The sequence below is a fragment of the Plecotus auritus genome (assembly GCF_963455305.1).
Source record: "Plecotus auritus genome assembly, chromosome: 3".
NCBI lineage: Eukaryota > Metazoa > Chordata > Mammalia > Chiroptera > Vespertilionidae > Plecotus > Plecotus auritus.
In genome coordinates, this window is record NC_137772.1 from 191548737 (window position 1) to 191568177 (window position 19441).

The 19441-nt window shown below is 40.4% G+C and overlaps 1 protein-coding gene across 2 annotated transcripts in view; it reads left to right on the top strand.

Annotated features, from left to right (window-relative positions):
- The window catches only part of ITPR2 (inositol 1,4,5-trisphosphate receptor type 2), a 456678-nt gene that overhangs the window by 80710 nt on the left and 356527 nt on the right, over positions 1–19441 (top strand). For both annotated transcript variants that reach the window (XM_080660463.1, XM_080660464.1), the window contains exons 3-5: positions 12980–13095; positions 14095–14181; positions 16562–16720. In XM_080660463.1, coding sequence (XP_080516589.1) covers positions 12980–13095; positions 14095–14181; positions 16562–16720 — 362 coding nt within the window. The remainder of the gene's footprint in view (positions 1–12979; positions 13096–14094; positions 14182–16561; positions 16721–19441) is intronic.

Here is a 19441-nt window from a genome sequence, read left to right on the forward strand (position 1 = left end):
CCAGCCTGCCTGCTGGTCAAACTCCTGGTCGAGGGGACAATTTGCATATTAGCCTTTTATTATATAGGACATACACTGAGTGGCCAGATTATTATGCGTTCGGAGATCATAATAATCTGGCCACTCAGTGTATATGCACAGATGTAAAACTGGCTAATACAGAGATCCTGACCTAGTTGGCAAAAGAGGTAAGAATCACTAGCACTTGGAGTACTTGGAGAAGTCGTTGTACTTGTTGTGGACTCCTCATTTGTTTCAGTTCTGCTAGCATTTCAGAACTTTTCTGATTGTATCCTTCGCTGCTAGAGAGGAAAAGGGATATGTTGTAGTTGAACTGTGGCTGAGAAGGCCTCGGCATGGCTGCGGGGACAGCTGGCATCCGGGTAGGATGTGCATGCCTTCGTCTCCCTCCCTCACCAGGAGTCTTACCCTCCTCAGTCCTGTTGCGTTACCTGTCTCACATTTTCTTAACAGGTACATTACTGGGTGCTACTCAATCACTGAGTTCCATGGAAAGAACATGTGTGAACTAAGTGAAGTTAACAATTAAATAGTCCACAATAAATTAGATCTTTTTCTTGGAAAAATGAATTTTTTGTTTACAAATTTATTGGCTTAAAACTTTTACAAAAGTAATAAAAGCACAACGTGAAAAGAATTTTCCTTCCTCTGTGATGCCCATTTCCATTCCTCAGGGATAACCACGCTTAAGAGTTTATGCTCCCAGACTTTTTATTGAGCATATAAAAGCATGGCATAGCTTTGCAGCACTGGGAGCACATTGTACAGTTCTGTGCAGCTTGCTTCTTCTACTTTGCAGGGTAGCGTAGTTATGCTTCTGTGTTTGTAGTATATTTGTGTGCCTTTCCCTTTTCTTATCTTTATTTTTTTAATAAAGCATCAAAACCTTTATTCAGAAGTATTATTTTGCACTTCACAGTAGACATATCCTAGCATCTCTAATGACATGCACTAAGGTGGCTCTCCAGAATATTTTATAATTACTGCTAGAACAGTTAGGTAACAAACAAATAATTCCTTAAATCACGTCTCCTTATCGTTCTTTTGAATGCTTATGTTTTTCCTTTACTTACTCATTTTTGGAGTAATGAGTTGGTACCCTAACCTCCAAAGATGACCAATAAGTATTTGTATAATCGCGAACTCTTATATTTTAACGTATTTGGTGTTGATGCACTTTGATCCTGCTCAGTCATTAATGCTGATGCTCAGTCTCTTCTGTGTTCAGTGGGAACCTCTTCAAGTCCTTTAGATGGGACTCAGTAGTCTGTGTTGGCTCCTCACTTTCAGGTCTGACAGGGTATTCCAGGCTATTCTTTTCTCTAAATTAACATTAAATTTTGGAGTAAGCCCCAATTTTATTTTGTGCTGTGCTTAGGAAAAATTGTCTCCCTAGGTTCAACCAGATATGCCTGCTTCACTCCTTTACCAGTCAATCCCCAAATATTTTGGAGAGCTACCATGTGCAGGACAGCCAGCTAGCTCCTGTATGTAGCAAACGAGTCACCCAGTCTTCTTCCTCCCAAAGCAAGTAAACCACAGCCCGAAAAACAACAACAAATCCTTATTGTGTGTCCAGAGTTAATCTTTTATTTTAAGAATATTTATGGGAAACCTCTGATCCATAGAAAAGTAAACAATTGAGGGCCATATACAAGTAGAATAATACATTTTCACTTTAATTGTATAGTAATTTACATTCAATAAAATTCATTCACTATGTGCTCAGTTCAGCAAGTTTTGGTTAATGTATACATTTATGCAACCAACACTACAGTCATCCTTCCATTACCCCCCCAAAAGTTTCTTCTTGGCCTTTTGCAGTCAGTCCTTGTTCTCACCTCATTTCCAGGCAACCACTGACTTTCTTTTGGGTGATACACTTTTACGTTTTCTAGAATTTCCTATAAATGGCATCATTTAAATATAGTCTTTTGTGTCTGGCTTCTTTAGTGTGGTGTTTTGAGATTCATCCTTGCAGTATTCCATTGCCCAAGCATACTGCCACATTTAGAGTTGGATTGTCCTCCTCCTTCCCCTTTTGGTTATTATACATCATGCCGACATGGACATCTGCATACAAGGCTTTGTGTGGACATATGGTTTCGTTGTCTTGTGTGGATACCTTGCAATGGAATTGTTGGATCAGATATTAAGTGTATGTTTAACTTTTCAAGAAATTACCAAAACATTTTGAAAGTAGCTGAACCATTTTGCATTTGTTCCATGAATGAGTGCCAGAATGTATGTATGTACCATATATGAGAGTTCCAGTTGCTCTACACCTCACCAATACGTGATATTGTTATTATTTTTAGTTTTAGCCTTTCTGGTGGATGTGTAGAGGCATGTAATTGTGGTTTTCTTGCCGGTGGAAGTGGGATTCTCTCACAAGATCGCAAGGAAAGCTTTCTGGGAGACCCATGCTTGGGAGATCGTGGTGCAGTAAGGTTTATTTGGGTGAAAATTGAAGGCTGTCCCCAGGTTTCCAACGTCCCATCTCCATCAGTTCCCCCATGGAAGAAGTCCAACCTTGTTTTCATCAGGCCCCCAAATAGGGCCAATGTCCAGAGATTCAGTGCCATGCCAAAGTTTAATTTATATCAAAGCTGTGTCCAGTTCCTGGCTGTGCTTCGGCTGGCTGGCTGCCGCTGTTGTATTCAGTACCCAAGCTGCACTTGGAGCCTGCTTAAGGTCTGTGTGACTACTGGCCCCAGCTGCAAGGCCACATGGGTGCTATGGAGAGAAGATGTGTGACGGAAAGGGTTGAGCATGTGTTACAGAGAGCGAGAGAGAGAGATAGGTCAAAATAACCAATCAACTTCTCAATCTTTCAAGGGCTTTTGCTAGGCCAACCCCCTGCCCAATCTATTTCTTAGGTCTTCTGAGGTTCCATGTTCCTTATCCAATCTCATCCTTTTCCCAGGCTAGACAGACAGGCCTCTGTGATCACCATCTTGGCTCCTATTACACATGCCTCATAGAAGCACCTCCGCCTTTGCCATTTTGGCCTCTTCTGCACATGCGCTTGTTTCCCCCACATGGTCTGGGGGGATGGACAGGTTGAACCTTGGGGAGATTGGAAAGCTGGTCCTTCCTCCCTACACAAGGGAGAGATGAACTCTAATCCCCTTGGTGGGACAATGCTGTAATTCCTGGGGTTCCTATGAATGTTATAACTTCCTAGCAAAGCTGGCTTATGCTTCCTAGTTGATTATCCTATCTAATAAAAGAGTAATATGCAAATTAACCATCACTCCATTACACCCACAAGCCATGCCCACAAGCCACGCCCACCAGCCAATCAGGAGCGAGTATGCAAATTAACCCAAGATGGCTACCGCCACGGAGAGAGCAGGAGGGAGGCTTGGGTTTCCCCGGCGATGGAGGAAGCCAAGCTTTCTGCACACCCTGGCCAGCCCAGGCCTCCACTCCAGGCTACAAAGTTTCAATTATAGAAGATAAATAAATCCCAACAGAAATGGCTGCCGCCACGGAGCGAGCAGAAGGCTTGGCTCCGCTCTAGGCTACAAAGTTTCAATTGTAGAAGATAAATAAATCCCAGATACCAGGGCCTCCGCTTGGGTCGCCGGGGTGGGTCACTGGAGGGCGTGGTTGGCCTGCAAACCACCACAGGCCCCTTGCCCAGGCTACCCCACGCCCCAAGGGTACCCCCACCCTGATCCGGGACACCCTTCAGGGCAAACCAGCTTCCTGCATTAGTTACTCTGCTATCTTATCTCTCAGATCCCTACTTTTCATGTCCAGCCTGCTTTCATTTCCAGTCCCACCTTTCCTTCCACTTTTCAGCTTTCCAATATTTTATTGCTCTGCTTTTCAAACTAGAAAGTAGCTGATTATGTGTGCCCTTCCATCTCCATCTTTACAGCATCAAAGCACAGACTTTGAAGTTTGTTGGGTTTGAAGCCCAGCTCTGCCACTTGCTAACTCTGACCTAACCTTCAAGCTCCAGCTTTATCATCTGTAAAATGGGAATAATAATAGTATCTGTCTCATATTTTTCTATGAAAACTAAAGAATTCATGTGAAGTTCTTATCAGGATGTTTGACTATTCAGTGTTAGCTGTTGTTAGTGTGTGTTTGTGTGTGTATGTTTGTTTATGTGTGTGTGTGGGGAGGAGTAGGAAGGAGATATTTCTTGTTTATCATTTCTTTTATTTTTGATATTATAGTCAACTTTTAATCTAGGAATATTTTACCAAATAAAATACTTAAGAGAGAAAATCCTATATAATAAAACCCTAATATGCAAATCGATCGAACTGCGGAATGACCAGTCACTATGACGCGCACTGACCATCAGGGGCCAGATGCTCAACGCAGGAGCTGCCCCTGTGGTCAGTGTGCTCCCACGGGGGCGGGGGTGCTGCTCAGCCAGAAGCCGGGCTAATGGTGAGTGCAGCGGCAGTGGCGGGAGCCTCTCCCTCCTCCGTGGCAGCACTAAGGACCTCTTGGGGGATGTCCAACTGCCGCTTAGGCCCACTTCCCCCTAGGCCAGCAGTTGGACATCCCCCGAGGGGTCCCAGACTGTGAGAGGGCATAGGCTGGGCTGAAGAAGTCTCCCTCCCCGCCCCCCCCCCCCCCCCAGTGCATGAATGTCGTGCACCGGGCCTCTAGTATCACAATAACAATCAACATGCTTCTAAAGCTCTGAGATAGAAACACAACTGTATTTGTTCATCTGGAGTGTAAAGTTGGAAGTAATCATAATGAATATTTATGGGATGCTTTAGATGAGCATTTTAACCCAGTACTGGCAGATACTTAATAGTAGGAGATTTTTACAGGGTCCAGGGATGGAATTTCCTGGTCTCTTTTAATAGTGAGACACCAAGCCAACTCACATGTGATAAATACAGCTGAGGCAGGTGAGAGGCCTGACCTTTTTGCCATTGAATAAAGGACACGGACTCTACCCCTCCATGCCATTCACCCCCACGATTCCCATTATAAAACAGAAGGTGGTATTTGGAAGGGACCTCCTTCCCAATGCAGGGTCTCTTCTGCAGCATTTCTCATCGGCTCTGCCTCTGCACTACAGTAAAAGTTTACTTGCCTCAGATTAATTTGTATTTTTTTAGACTTCTCCAATTGCTGGCTAGATTTTTTTTACACTGAAAAAAATTTTGCTTTGATTTTTGGATTGACATAGAAAGAAACTTCTTCCCTCTTTTACATGTAGGCATTTAGCTATACAAAGTGAGATTACGCCTACTCTTTTCTCAGTTCCCACTATGGTTGATTTCTATAGTTTGCGTGCTTTCCCATTTGCCTAACCTCAGATATGGGCTGCTTTATTAGGTGCCACTTTAACTGTGCCACCTAGGATGGAGCCTGATATCCTGGACGTGCACAACTGAGCCCAGCAGTCTGGATGTGTTCTTACTTCCTCTGGTTGAAACTCCATTCTTATATTAATCAGGCCAAAATGGCTGTGTCAGCTTCTCAGCCCATGCCCCCCCATCACAGTATTTACTTGTTATATTTGGGGTGATTATACACTTCATCGTTCAAATCAGGACACTTTTGAGAACGAAAGCAGACACAATACCTAGGCTCAGATAACAGGCATAAACCAGAATTGTTCTGGGCACACAGGGATGTATGGTCACTTTAATTATGTGAAGTTGAACGCAAGCCTAAGGTCTATGCTCCCCGCACCTGCCCCTCCCCTCCTCACCACCCCAATATTAGCTGTTAATAGTCTTGGTTAAGCAGTTGAATTTTTTCTGAACAGAAATTCAGAACTTTATATTTAAACTTGTTTAAAGTTTAATGGTGCTGATGTTTGTCCCATAGAGATTTTTGAAAATGTAGGTTTTTATATGTCAAATGAGCTATTTCTCCTCAGTCAGTGGCACCTGAAAATTTGACAGCTTTCCCACATATTTGACCAGATGTTGGTACCCTGAAGGGTTCCTTCCCCCCCAGTCCACCTCCCCCCAGGGAGCTGTATCTCTCTCCACTGCTAAACTGAGAACCAAGACCTTAGTGTGTTCCCTTCTCAGGTATTTGCATTTTAATAGGAGACAAAACAGACAGTAAGGCCTTTCAGAGAAGAAAGGAGAGGCATCCAACGATTGTTTCCTGGGCAACTTGGCAGGAGTTTCTTTCTACAGATTCTGATCATCTTTCCTGCAGCAGATAATAGGTGCTGCATGTAGAGTTCCCTGCAATCGTGTTAGCTCATGAAAATTAGCATCAGAGAGATGGGTGCTACAGTACAGGTAGAGGTCAACCAGAGTGTGGAAAAAAAAAGATATTTTTAAAAGGGCATCTTCCTCTTCCATTGTAATTGCCTATATAATAGTTTTATTGCTCAATTACTAAAAGGATAGTTTTTGTATTTTTCAGATGTCATAGAGCCAAAAAATTTTTTCATTTGGCCGTCTGCTTCCTCTCCCTTTGCCCACAGGATTTCTCTCTCTTTTTAAAAATTTCCATTGCCTTTAACCCTAACTTGTGTACATGTGTAGTCCTTGAAAATTGTGACTTTCACTTTATTACAACACTCAGTAAAAAATACATTTTACATTGTAATCTAGCATGTACACACACACACACACACACACACCCCAGTCCCCCTGAAACAAGTTTCTTGAAATATTACTTGCTACTTGCAGTTTCTCTGTTTCTCTTCTTATCCCATTCCTCTCCCCTCCCCTCCCCTCCCCTCCCCTCCCCTCCCCTCCCCTCCCCTCCCCTCCCCTCCCCCACCTCATTCCACTCCACTCCACTCCTTCCCATTCCACTCCATGCAAAAGAGGCTGACTGGGACCAAATAAATTGATTGCAAACCTGGTGTGCACAGTTACAGTTTGTAAAACACTTCCCTAAAGTTATTATTAATTGTTTCCTAAATTATAGGTAGAGGTAGATGCTTTCTGGTGGTAATCATCAATAGAGAGCCAATTTCCCTTGGGCATAAATCTACAATAATGACGTTTAGGACTCCATGGTCTCTCTTGTTCTTGTGGATAAATCTCTGATCACAGAGGACCTAGCACAAGAAACTGAATTTGTTTTAGGTCTCCCATATGAGGATAGTAATTAATTCAGTCACTAGCCAATGAACAGCAAGTAATTCTTCAATCTAAATATCTCTATTACATAACTATAATGGCATAAAATAGCCTGTGTTAGACTTAAACAATTTTTTTTAAGCTGGGAGTTTTTATTGCCATGCTAAAATGGGTTTAAAAAGGCAAGCCTATCTCTATAAAGTTAATTTACCTGTATTAACAGTTTAATTGTCCAGCTATTTAAAAATTATTACTTTCTAAGTGGAGGACTTGAGGCAGTAAAATTCCCTGTTCAGGTGTTTCTTACTTGCTCCTTCTATTAGGCCATAGTTATAGATATTCGGATATTCTTTTTAATACATTTTTGGGTCATTGTAGGAGAAATTCAGCAGGTCTTGGAGTATGAAACCAGACACAGCTACACTGTCAGGTTGTGTGGTTTAATTTCAGTGACTGTACATAGATGTATCTGTTAAGTTTTAATTTGAGAAATATTGAGTATCTTTTATTAAATTATGAAGATGGGTTTTGGAGACAGATTGATTTGGATTAAACCTAAAGACTAGCTTTGAGATTAGGTAAAATGTTCTGAGTTTCTCTTTCCTCATATTAAAACTAATACTCACCTCAAAGAATAATTAAATGAGGTTTTATATGTTTATATAAACATATACTTGTAAGTAAAATACCAATAAATATATAAAATAAATTATTATATATGTATTTGTATATGTGTATGTTACATATAGATATACATACATTTGTATATGTATAAATTCATTTCCATTTTTTTTCTTTTGGACTTGATATTTGTGTAATGGGATTTACAGACTTGCATTTTGATTTCTGAATCAGTCTGCTTATTACACTTTTTGATTATCTGTGTTAATAATGACATTTTGAGAATGGGAATATTAATTAAAAATTATATGTTAGGATTTTTTGGGAAAGAAATTCCACTTATGTGTAGTGGAATGGTTTGCTTAATCCTAAAACTAAACTTAGACAAGAATGAAAATTAGCATCAATGCATTTGAATATTATTTGAATTTATTCACTCCAAATGGAGCAAGAAAAAAAGTAAAGTGTTGTTTGTTTTGGAGTATTTACCCATTAATGTATGAATCGGGTAATTGATGTTTGAGATTGAGATTCTATAACATTCCTATTGATCCCTTAACAGCGGAAGCCCCTTTGAGTTCTAACATGTTGGCAGTTTGTAACTACACAAGGCTGTTTTCCTCCCTCGTTCAGTAGTAAAATAGTGGACTTTTGCCTGGAGGAAGTTATTCTGCAGTCTTCACGGCTGCCCACCCATGTGCTGTGGTAAATGTTAATGTTTCCGAACACCTGCAATGTAAATTCTCTTTGGCTTTTATAACGTTCTAGAGAACACTTGTCCCTGTTTGATACCCTCTCCACGCCTGCCGTAGGCTGAGATCAAAGCGGGTAAAAGTTCAGTATGAAATTCCTATGCTTAAGGAGAACACATCCCTTTTTAACTTCTAAGCATAAAGAGTACAAACACTGAGTCAGGATGTGTTTCTTAGAAAAATGGAATAAACAGAGCTACAGTTATATTTTAGGCTGGTTGGATGCATACCTCTCCCCTGACCAACTGTGAATTCTAATTACCCTTGTCTGCCTGTCCCTAACCCCAGGGAGAGTTTTCTTACCCCTTTCTGTCTTATCTTTGGGAAGGTCCCATTGTCTCATTGAACTCTGCTGCATCCTGTTTATATCACAAAGAGAAAAGCTCCAGCTGCCTCCCTCCCCACCTTTCTCCACCTGGAGATAAGTCCCTTGGCAGCCACATTCTCTGTAATCATATGAGGTCATTTTGCAGGCTACCAAGAAAGAGCCATTTGTTGAATGCCCGCTTTGTGACAGGCATTTGCTGATGGTGTACTATGTCTTGCCTCATTTAAATCTTAGGAGGGAGGAGAAATGAAACAGAAAGTGCTCCTTCCACCAATTACCAAAGGAAGTTGCTGGCCACTGCGCAACTTGAACTTTACGTATAATAGCCCCAGATGGAGTTCTAGAGACAGCTCTGGGTGCAGAAACTGCCTGGAGACAAATACTTTAGAAAGCATTTTTATCGGCACAAAGCAAAAACATTTCAAAGCTAGTTAGATAGGTATTGTAAGCGGAGGTTTAGACTGGTTTCCTGCCAGATTTACCCGGAATCATATGGGAAGGTGGGTTCTTTGAGTTACAGGGTCACATGCCATGGATTTTGGGCTCCACACCATTCAGATGGCTTTCATGTTCACTCCCTCCCCGAGCCTTTGTCAGCAGGCTGAAGAGGCCCTTGTGTCTTTCATTTTAAAGCGAACACTTCTCTGGGCTGAATTTCCTTCCACACTTGTAAAAAAAAAAGTTCTAATTTTAAGGCATTGTTCTTATAATATTGCCTGATTGAATGTAGCATGTTATGTCAGATTTCTAACATTTTTCAGCTTCTGAAATTCTGCAAAATTCTTGGTTCCAGGTCTTTAGGTTAAGCTTAAAAAAAAAGTTAACTCAAATTCCTTCATTTTATTTGTGCTTTTGGTGTTTGTCCTATGAGGCCAACTTTTCCTTTTTGATTATTCGTTGAGTCTTTTTTTAAAATTTCTTTATTGATTAAGGTATTACATATGTGTCCTTATTCCCCCATTCCCCCCCATTCCCCCAGTGCATGCCCTTACCCCCCTGTTGTCTGTGTCCATTGATTAGGCTTATATGCATGCATATAAGTCCTTTGGTTGATCTATTTGTTGAGTCTTGAATTGATGAAGAGACTGTTGTTACCTAATTAACAAATGACACTGGGCTGCTTTCTGATGGGACTCCTCCCTAAAACCTATTTGTTAGCAGTGTATATACCTCTAACGTTGGAGAGATAGAGAGCTAGTTTTAGAAGCAGGGTGACCAGGGCAGACGAAAGCTCATAGCTCCGAGACAGTTGGATTCCTGCTGGCCGGGAAACGTGGGAGGCTTGTCAGGGCTCCACCCCTGCTGGTGTTAGTGACTGTGTCTGCATATTTTATAAGATATTTCAAGGTAATGGAGATTGCATCTGCTGTGCACTGCCATGCTGTTTCAGGGTATTTGGGAATTTTATACAAACACTGTGAACCCAAAGGGCTAATACCTGGTTGCGAATCGGGCACTTTGGGTTTGTATTCAGCCCTACTTTCTGTTTCTCTGTGCTGAGAGCTCTGTTAGGGTTTAGTCATCTCTTAATCTTAGTGAAGCTATTACTGAACTAATGAAGCAATATTAATAGTAATACCTCACATTTATAAGAGGGCTTTAAAATTCACAGCATCAGTACTTTCACACAGATTATCTTTTGGGCATATCTCAGCAGCCCTTCGAATTAGGCATGACAGGTATTTATTAACACTTGCATTACGCAATAAATTGAGAATCAGACAAAATATCTGACTAGCTCAAGACCAGTTGATTTTTTTTTTCTGTTTTCTAAAAGAGGCAGAGAGAACTAAACACACACACACACACACACACACACACACACACACACACACACCATCACCACCACTGCCATCAACTAAGCAAATTTACAGAAGTCTGTATGCTCTTCGTTCCCTCCCGTCAACCAAAATAGTCCTACAATAGTAGTGAAGCAGATTGGTTATTCACTGTAATATGAAAAGTGCTGCCACCTGTGGGGGATTGCTGACGAGGACCTTAACACTAAGGCGCTGCAAACAGAAAGGGCTTTTGAGATCGAAGGCTTTGTATCTCCGACAGAGTGGGTGGACACTTGTTCAGTTGGCCATCTTCATGTTCCCTCTCCTTCACACCCCTCCCATCTGACAGATTATTAAGCCTGTTGATTCTGATGTTTTCTTTGAAATCGGCTATTACCATACAGCCCAATTTCAGATCCTCACTGTCAGCACGCTGGCTTTGTGCTGGTCTTCTCGCCAATTTGCTCACATCACCTTTCACATGGTGTTTGAGATTTCCCAGGAGATAAAGCACATACCCTCTAGCCTGGCACATGGCATTCTCCAGGCCCTGACTTCAGCAAACCACTGCATTTTCATTTCGCAGCCTGAGCCCTAGCCTCCCTGCAAGGTTAGGGGGTCCCTCAGCATTCACCTTCTGTGCCTTTGCTCCCACCTCCGCTCTATTTGGAATGCCCCTCCCCTCAGAGCATTTGAACCCCTTTGGCAATGTGCTGAATTCGTATTGGTTCCTTGAAACTTGGCTGTGTCTTCTCCTTTGGAAAACCTCGTTGGCCTTCCCTGGTGAAGCTGGCCACATGCATCTTCATGCCCCACAGCACCTCCCCAGAGTTCCGGGGTGAAACTGGAACATGTGGTAGCGGCCTGTCTTACCCCCTAGATTGTGAGCTTTCTGAGGAGAGGGTCTGAGTCTTAGCACCCAGCAACACCACCTGGCCAGGATGCCTGGCTTGGCAGGATGTGTGGCTTCACTTCACAACAACTTCAGCCTCAACAAGTGGGATCATGACGCATACACTTTCTTAGCTAGCTACCCAAAGATACCACTAATTAGGAGCGCTACTGGTGTGGGGTAGAGCTTAGGAAAAACATTTTCTCTGTCAAAGGAGCATTTTCGAACGAACTTGATTAGGAAGCTGAAGTAGTGGCGAACCCAGTTTTTCTCTTTTCTTCTCATACATGAAAGAGGTCAGAAGTGTAGACTGCAGATTAAAGTTCATTTCTACTTAAATAAGGTTTTGGGTTTTTGCGGCCCTAAAACAATGTAGAGTTTGCTTACTTGCCTCATATAGGATAGTCAAAATAGCCTGCATTAAATCAGGAGAACTCATTTGCAGATATCTGTAAACAATCTCTATATTTGTGCTTAAAAAAATTTGTATAGTTTCTTTGTAGAGGATAGTATATAGGAAATAATTTCTAGGGCTTATATGATAACAGTTCTTAGGTCTAGTTTTTTCACACACATGTGCCAAGTGGTGATTCTTGTGTCATACTGTATTTGTGATGGTCTCTCACCCTACTTTTAGCAGTTCAAGGGTGCCTGTTTTCTGCTACTTATGCAATATTTATACATTGACATCAATGATTTTTAAACTATAGAGTAATCATTGGTTTTCTATAGCCTGTGTGTTTATGGGGGGGGGGGGGTGTCAACCAACAGAATTTAGCCATTTCTTCTGAATTTTAAAAATTCCTTTAAAATTTTACATTCATATTTTTTTATTTATGCCATAATAACAAGTGAGATTTGAAAAGATTTTTTTTTAAAAAGCGAAAAACAGTTTTTGCCTTTTGACTTAGAGATATTACTAATGATGTCATTTCACTAGATATCCTATCCTGATATTGAGTGGGAGAGTTAGGTCTCTAATCTTGGTTTAGTTTTGTTTTTGTTTTGCTCTCCCCCCTGCCATAACACACTACGTCCCAGATTTTCATATTCACCCAGGTATGTGGAAACTTGGGGAATGAGTGACTGAAATGTGGTTGTTGTGATTGTTTCTATTGTTTGCATCCCTTTGCTGTCAAAGATACATAAACTGAATAAGTGATTAATTGTGCAAGGTCACATAAGGCAGTGAAAGTCACTAATGTCATTCTATTCAATTTGTGAAACCACATACCCCGTTATTATTAATAGTGCTTCTTATATTATGGTTACCTTGGTTTGATTTCTTTATAAATTACTCTAGCTAAAGTACCCTTTAAAAAACTTAAAGTAATGAAGAAGTGGGTATTTTCACAGTCTAAAAAGTTATTTGAACAGGTTGTTATAGAGGGAATTCAAGAGTTGGCTGGAGGATGGGCTACATGACCTTTAAATGTTCTTTACTCTCAGGGATTCCAAGATTCCAGTGCTTCGGCTAATGGAAAAATGTAAGAAATGTTGATCCTCTCAGTTACATGATTTTGTTTGTTGTTTTGTCACAGACTGCCTCTTTAAGGTGTGTCCTATGAATCGATATTCTGCCCAGAAACAATATTGGAAAGCTAAGCAAGCCAAGCAAGGGAACCACACAGAGGCAGCCTTGCTGAAGAAATTACAGGTAAGAGCCAGGCTTCTATTTGTCTGGCTTAGGCTAGACCAGGTACAGCAATAACAAAAAATATATCTCCTAGGCCAGGGGTCGGCAAACTCATTAGTCAACAGAGCCAAATATCAACAGTACAATGATTGAAATTTCTTTCCAGAGCCAAATTTTTTAAAATTAAACTTCTTCTAATGCCACTTCTTCAAAATAGACTCGCCCAGGCCATGGTATTTTGTGGAAGAGCCACACTCAAGGGGCCAAAGAGCCGCATGTGGCTCGTGAGCCACAGTTTGCCGACCACTGTCCTAGGCTCTTGATTTCACTCCGTCCACAGAGATTTAGAAGAATAGCAACCCACTGAAACTGGAAGGGACTTTTAAGTTATAGGGTGTGACTACTGATTTCCTGGTGTGTAGGTAATACATTCCTGCTGCTATTTTTTAGGGTGTGCCTGACAAATTCAGAGATTCACATCAAACTGGAAACCAATTCAGAATCTCTGTAGGAATAAGCAGATCCAGTTATATTTTACTTGGCACAGTACTTTATTATTTTTTTTCTGAAAGATTGGAAAAAGAAAGTCTGGTGTTTCTGATTTGGCTGAGTACAAATTTGATAAGACTTAATTTGTGTCATTAAAATTTCTATTACTTTCAGCATTGAAACTGTATTTTGAGACTTGAAATTCATCTGCTGTCCTGGTTTCTCTAGCCATATTCCTCTGAAAGTAATTATAAGACCACAGAGCCTAGGGCTTTTCTGAATTTTCCAACATAAAAACTTCCCAAGATATTTTTGGCCACATTTCAGCATTAAATTGAGAGAATCATCACATTGTATTTTAATCATGTATTTAATTATTGTCACCCTACCCTAAGCACCAGGAATAAAGCAACCAACCTATTTTATTCATGGTTGCATCCTTTGTTCCTAAAAAAACCCCTTATTTCTTTGTCAGTTATTGTATTCTGTATGCTATGTTTTTACATTGAATATTTGATAATCATTTTATAGCATGCTGCAGAATTGGAACAAAAACAAAATGAATCAGAAAATAAGAAGCTGTTGGGAGAAATTGTGAAATACAGTAATGTTATCCAAGTAAGTGTCGATTTACTTTCCCTTAGAAGAGGTGAACATTTGATGGATAATTTGCATTTGGTTGGAATACCAAATAGCATTAAAGTTTTGGGGTGCAATAGTTTGTTCTTTGGTGGTATTTATAGATGACGTGATATTTCCAGTTGACATTCAGCACACTATTCCAGGTGTTTAGTAATAAGTCTGCTATATACACATAAAGAAGTGAGCTTCTCTAGATGCATCCACAAGTTATTGCATCAAAAAGAAAAAGATGGGGAAACATGTAATAGAAGCATTAGGTCATGTAATAAAATAGCCCTTTAGTATTAATGGGGCTAATGTGTAACATATGAACCTTTATCTTTTCACTTTGTAGAGAGAGGAAAGTTTCAAATTGTACTTTTAGATGGAAATTGTCCTTGACTTGTTATTAGAAGAGCTTCTATTTCAATTAGCGTGCACACTGATTTATCGCAGCTGCATTCCTTCCTTGTGTTTCACTAGATTTATTAGCTTTTTACTTGGTCATTTGTTACTATATGCCCCACCTTGTTCCAAAAAGAATGTAAGGCATTTTCAGAAATACCACATAATGCAATAAAATAGAAATAAATAAGGCAACTGGGTCAAAGGGAAAATAATAGTTGAACAAATTAGTGAAGTCAAGGGTGAGGCATGTTTATAGAAACCAGTTTGTCAAAGGATCTCTTACCCTTTGCGACAGCATGGATGGACCTGGAGAGTATTAGGCAAAGCGAAATAAGCCAGTTAGAGAAAGACAAATATCACATGATCTCACGTATATGTGGAATCTAATTAACAAAATAAACTGACCAACAAAATAGATCCAGAGACATGGAAGCATGGAACAGACTGTCAGATTTCAGAGGGAAGGGTGAGGGGAAGAAGTTAACCAAAGGACTTATATGCATATATGCATAGCCCATGGACAGAGACAATAGTGCTGTGAAGGCGTGGGGTGGGGTGGGAGCTGGGTGGGGGGGGGGCAAAGGGGGAAAACTGGGGGACATCTGTAATACTATCAACAATAAAAAATACGTTAAAAAAAGGAACAAAACAAAAAGCCCAGATTTAACATGGTGGATCCAAAAGAAGTGGGGTTGGCCCATGAGGGTTTTCATTGGTTTATGGTAAAACTAGAGGCCCAGTGTATGAAATTCGTGCATGAGTAGGGTCCCAAGTGGCTGTTGGCTGCCAGCTGGGGCCTCCCTTCCCTGACTGCAGGCTGCCAGCCGGGGACTTCCTTCATTCCACACTGTCCCCTGGTGGTCAGCACACATCATAGCGAGCAGTCAAACTCCCAGTTGGTCAAACTCCCGAGGGGACAATTTGCATATTAGCCTTTTATTATATAGGACAAGAACCAAGGATATTATAATGAGTTTTTCAAAAATCTGATTTCTTTTTTAAGTTTAAGAATTGCCCTTGCCCTGGCTGGTGTGGCTCAGTTGGTGAAGCGTCATCCCATGTACCAAAAGGTCGCCCATTCAATTCCCAGTCAGAGCACATGCCTGGGTTGCAGGCTCAATTTCCAATAGGGGGCATGCAAGAGGCAGCTGATCTATCTTCCTCCCTCCCTCCTTCCCTCCTCCCTCCCTCCCTCCCTCCTTCCCTTCCTCCCTCTCCCCTCCTCTTTCTCTAAAATTAACAACAACAAAAATCTCACCAAAACAAAAAAAGAATTGCTCTTTATTCTGAGATATTTTCCTTCTTACATTGTATTTAAATGACCATTCATTTTTGAAATGATTATAATAATAGGGAGGAAGGTTATTTTGTTTTAGTCTTCCTACTCAGAAAAAATGTTTTGGAAAAATTTTGTTCATGCAATGCAAAAAAAAAAAAAAAAAAAAAAAAAAATCCAAGAAATGGCGCTTCTGGGCTCATCTGAGAAGGGGTGGGTCAGCATCCGTACAAGTTGTACAGCCCGTGTAGACTGGGCTGTCTGCCTCCTGACAGAGGAAGGATTGGGATGTCTGTGGCAGGGATGGTTATTAATACTAAGTGGGCCTGTACATTATTTTAGTTTTGTGGTTTTTCTTTAGTATGGTTTGTTTTTGTGGCTGTGCAGGAATGTGGTTTGGGGGAACTTCCAGGTCCCTTTGGAAAGCCTGGTTTTATTTTATTATTTATAATGAGATGAAAATCAGTCAGAGGTGTTTCCTGGTTTTCCTCATGTGCCCACTTATTATGAAGCAGAAGTGGGGGTGGAGGTGAGGAGGAACCCAAAGAAGTCAAGTTGGAAAGCTGGTGAGTTTGGAGTTTCTGTTTAATCTTTACCTTGTTATGGCGGTACATGATATGTGTATGAATGTATAAATGTATTTAACAGAGGAGGTCCCAGAATAAGGTGGTAACCCATGTCATCTCCCTATAGCTACTGCATATAAAGAGCAACAAGTACCTGACTGTTAACAAGAGGTTACCTGCTCTGCTGGAGAAGAATGCCATGCGCGTGTCCTTGGACGCTGCAGGAAATGAAGGGTCTTGGTTTTACATTCATCCCTTCTGGAAGCTGAGAAGCGAGGGTGACAATGTAAGTACATATAAAATTAAGAGAATAACAGTGCAATCATAAAGATAATAATTCTTTTTTTTAAGACAATAATTCTTAATGAGAGAACCCATAAAGTAACAAGGGATTAGAGTTCTCAATCTTCACCTATTATTTTTATATTCCTATCTTTAATGGGTTAAAAGCACTTATTTGTCGTACAAATTGTGCTCAGGAATTTTAAAAGGACAAAGTTTAAATTAATATAATATCTTCCAACTCGAATTTGTGTCAGAGAACTTAAGTAACCTTAATATTGGCTGTGCTTTAGAAGAGAGAGGTGGGTTTGCTTTTCTGCCTAATCAGGAGGGAGCCTGGCTGTAAGGAAGCAGAACTCTGCCTAGCACATTGTGTCTGCTCCTTTGAATTAATAGAGTAACACAGTGAACCATGATGGTGTTTTGTTCACTGGCTCTATGGTCTACTTTACAGTCTATACATCTTAATAGATATGTAATGTATGCGGAGCTATAGATTGGCACTTGCTCATTGATGACATTTAACATATGTTGTGGAATATGTGCATATTGTTTCCTGTAAATTTTGGCAGTTGCTAAATTTTGTGCTGGTTTACAGAGTAGAGAAAATAAAAATTACGTGAAATGATTCAATAAGACCCACAGTAAGATATTTTTATGTGTAATAAAGTAGCGGGTGATAGTCCTTAGCACATAGGAGATGCTCAATACATGCTGATTGATAGTCAATACTGAATAAGTTTCCTAAATAGAATACCCCACAAATACTGGGTCAGGTGATCAAGAAAAAAATCGAGATAAAAAACAACAACACATTATAAGTTCAGAACAATATAAAAATGTAATTATTCTGATAGTTTTCTCAATTGTATTTTAACTAGAGGCCTGGTGCACAAATTCGTGCACGGGTGATGTCCCTCAGCCTGGCCAGTTATCGAGGCCAACTGGGGCCGTTGCGCCCCCAAGGCAGCTGGCTTGGGGGTGGGACCTCAGGAGATTGGCCAGCTGGCCTGGGGGAGGGACTGCAGGAGGTTGGCCGCTGCAGGATGTTGGCTCTGGGAGCGCACTGATCATCAGGGGGCAGGTCCTGCGTTGAGCGTCTTCCCCCTGGTCGTCAGTGTGCATCAGCTACCGGCCAGTCATACTGGTAGCTTGGTCTTTTATATATATAGATAGTGTTGGATATTTCTGGTCTTAGAAATGTCTTCCTTTATAATGAATCTATTTTCCAGTGAATTTTGAAGTACAAAGTCTATTCCACAGGATGCAAGCTTCATGGTTTAATTTGTTAAAAATTATCTGGTGATGTCCTCCTAGGTAAGGTTCGGGTGCAGCATGGCATGCAGGGATGTAATGCACTTTAAGTCTTGTGTTGATTCCTCAAGAAACAAGTCTTACCTTTTTTTTTTCTTTTGGCATCAAGTGATGTGTGCTGTGAGCATGATACATATATTTTAATTTGAATAGGTAGTTAATTACAATCAACTCTCAATTATTCAGGGGCTGATTATGTTTATGAATAACCTATTCCTTTCCTTGTTTTGCTTGTTCCCCTCTCCAGCCCCCCACTGAGTAGTGTCCCTATCTTTAGGAGGCCCATGAAAATTAAATGTCAAAACAGACAAAACATGAGCTCAAGCTCTGAGGGAATGAGATGAAATGATTGGATATACCAGGTGATTAGATTAGCTGTGGATTTTTAAAAATGCATTCTATCCTGTTTATTTATTTATTCTATCTGTTCCTTCCCTGCTTCCAAATGCCTTTGTAGGGTCAACAGAGAGTTGAATGTAATGAACTATTTAAAATAATTAGTTGTATTGCGGAAATAAAAACAAGCCACCACCCAAACACTAGGTCTTGGTTAAAATGGACATTGTAATTGTTAGGTGCCATAGAAATCCTTTTGTATAGATGTGCTTCATAAAGCATGGCTAAAACAACCTCCCGCATTGCTGTCTGCGGAAATGGCTCACTGCTGTTGCTCACCACTGTGCAGCTTTTGTACGTGATGGAGGATGCTGTGAAAGCATAAGCACAACCGCAACCCTGTATTTACCACGTAAATAGTTGTATTGTAATGCCCATTTTCTTCCCTAGGAATAGGCAGCATTTTTTCTAAAATATTAAGTCTACAGTGTTTTATTGGAGGCAAATGCAAATACTATCACTTCACAAGTGGTTTAATATTTACTGATTTAAAAAAACATATTAAACTTAGAAGAGGAAATTGCAAGGTTCAAAGGACCTTTAAAATTATATTTTACTATTTAACAAATTACTTCCAGGTTATAAGTATTCAACAAGATGTTTGGTTACTGAAATGAAATGCAAGAATGAGGCTGGGGAAAAAAATGCTTGTATCTTCAAAAAGCAATGGTTTCTGTACCTTTTTTCATATGTCTAAAGAATTGTGGGATAGTTTTGGGGGAAAATAGATTCATGGATTCCTCAATTTCCAGTTGTATAGAAGCCCTTGCTTGCTGTTGAGTAGCTAGAAAGTCACTAGGGGTGGCCTTGAGCAGAATACATAAATATTTTATTTTCATTCATCTTCCCATGATTGAATAGTCGTTTTTTTCATTTTCAACTTTGATCTAAGAAGACATTAGTTCTTTATCATGTTGGTAGATTTGAAAAGTGAGAAAAGGATAGGCCTCTTTCAATCAAGAGAAAAATTCAACTCTTAGGGAGAGAGACTCTTCAAAGAGCAAGTAGATTTTGC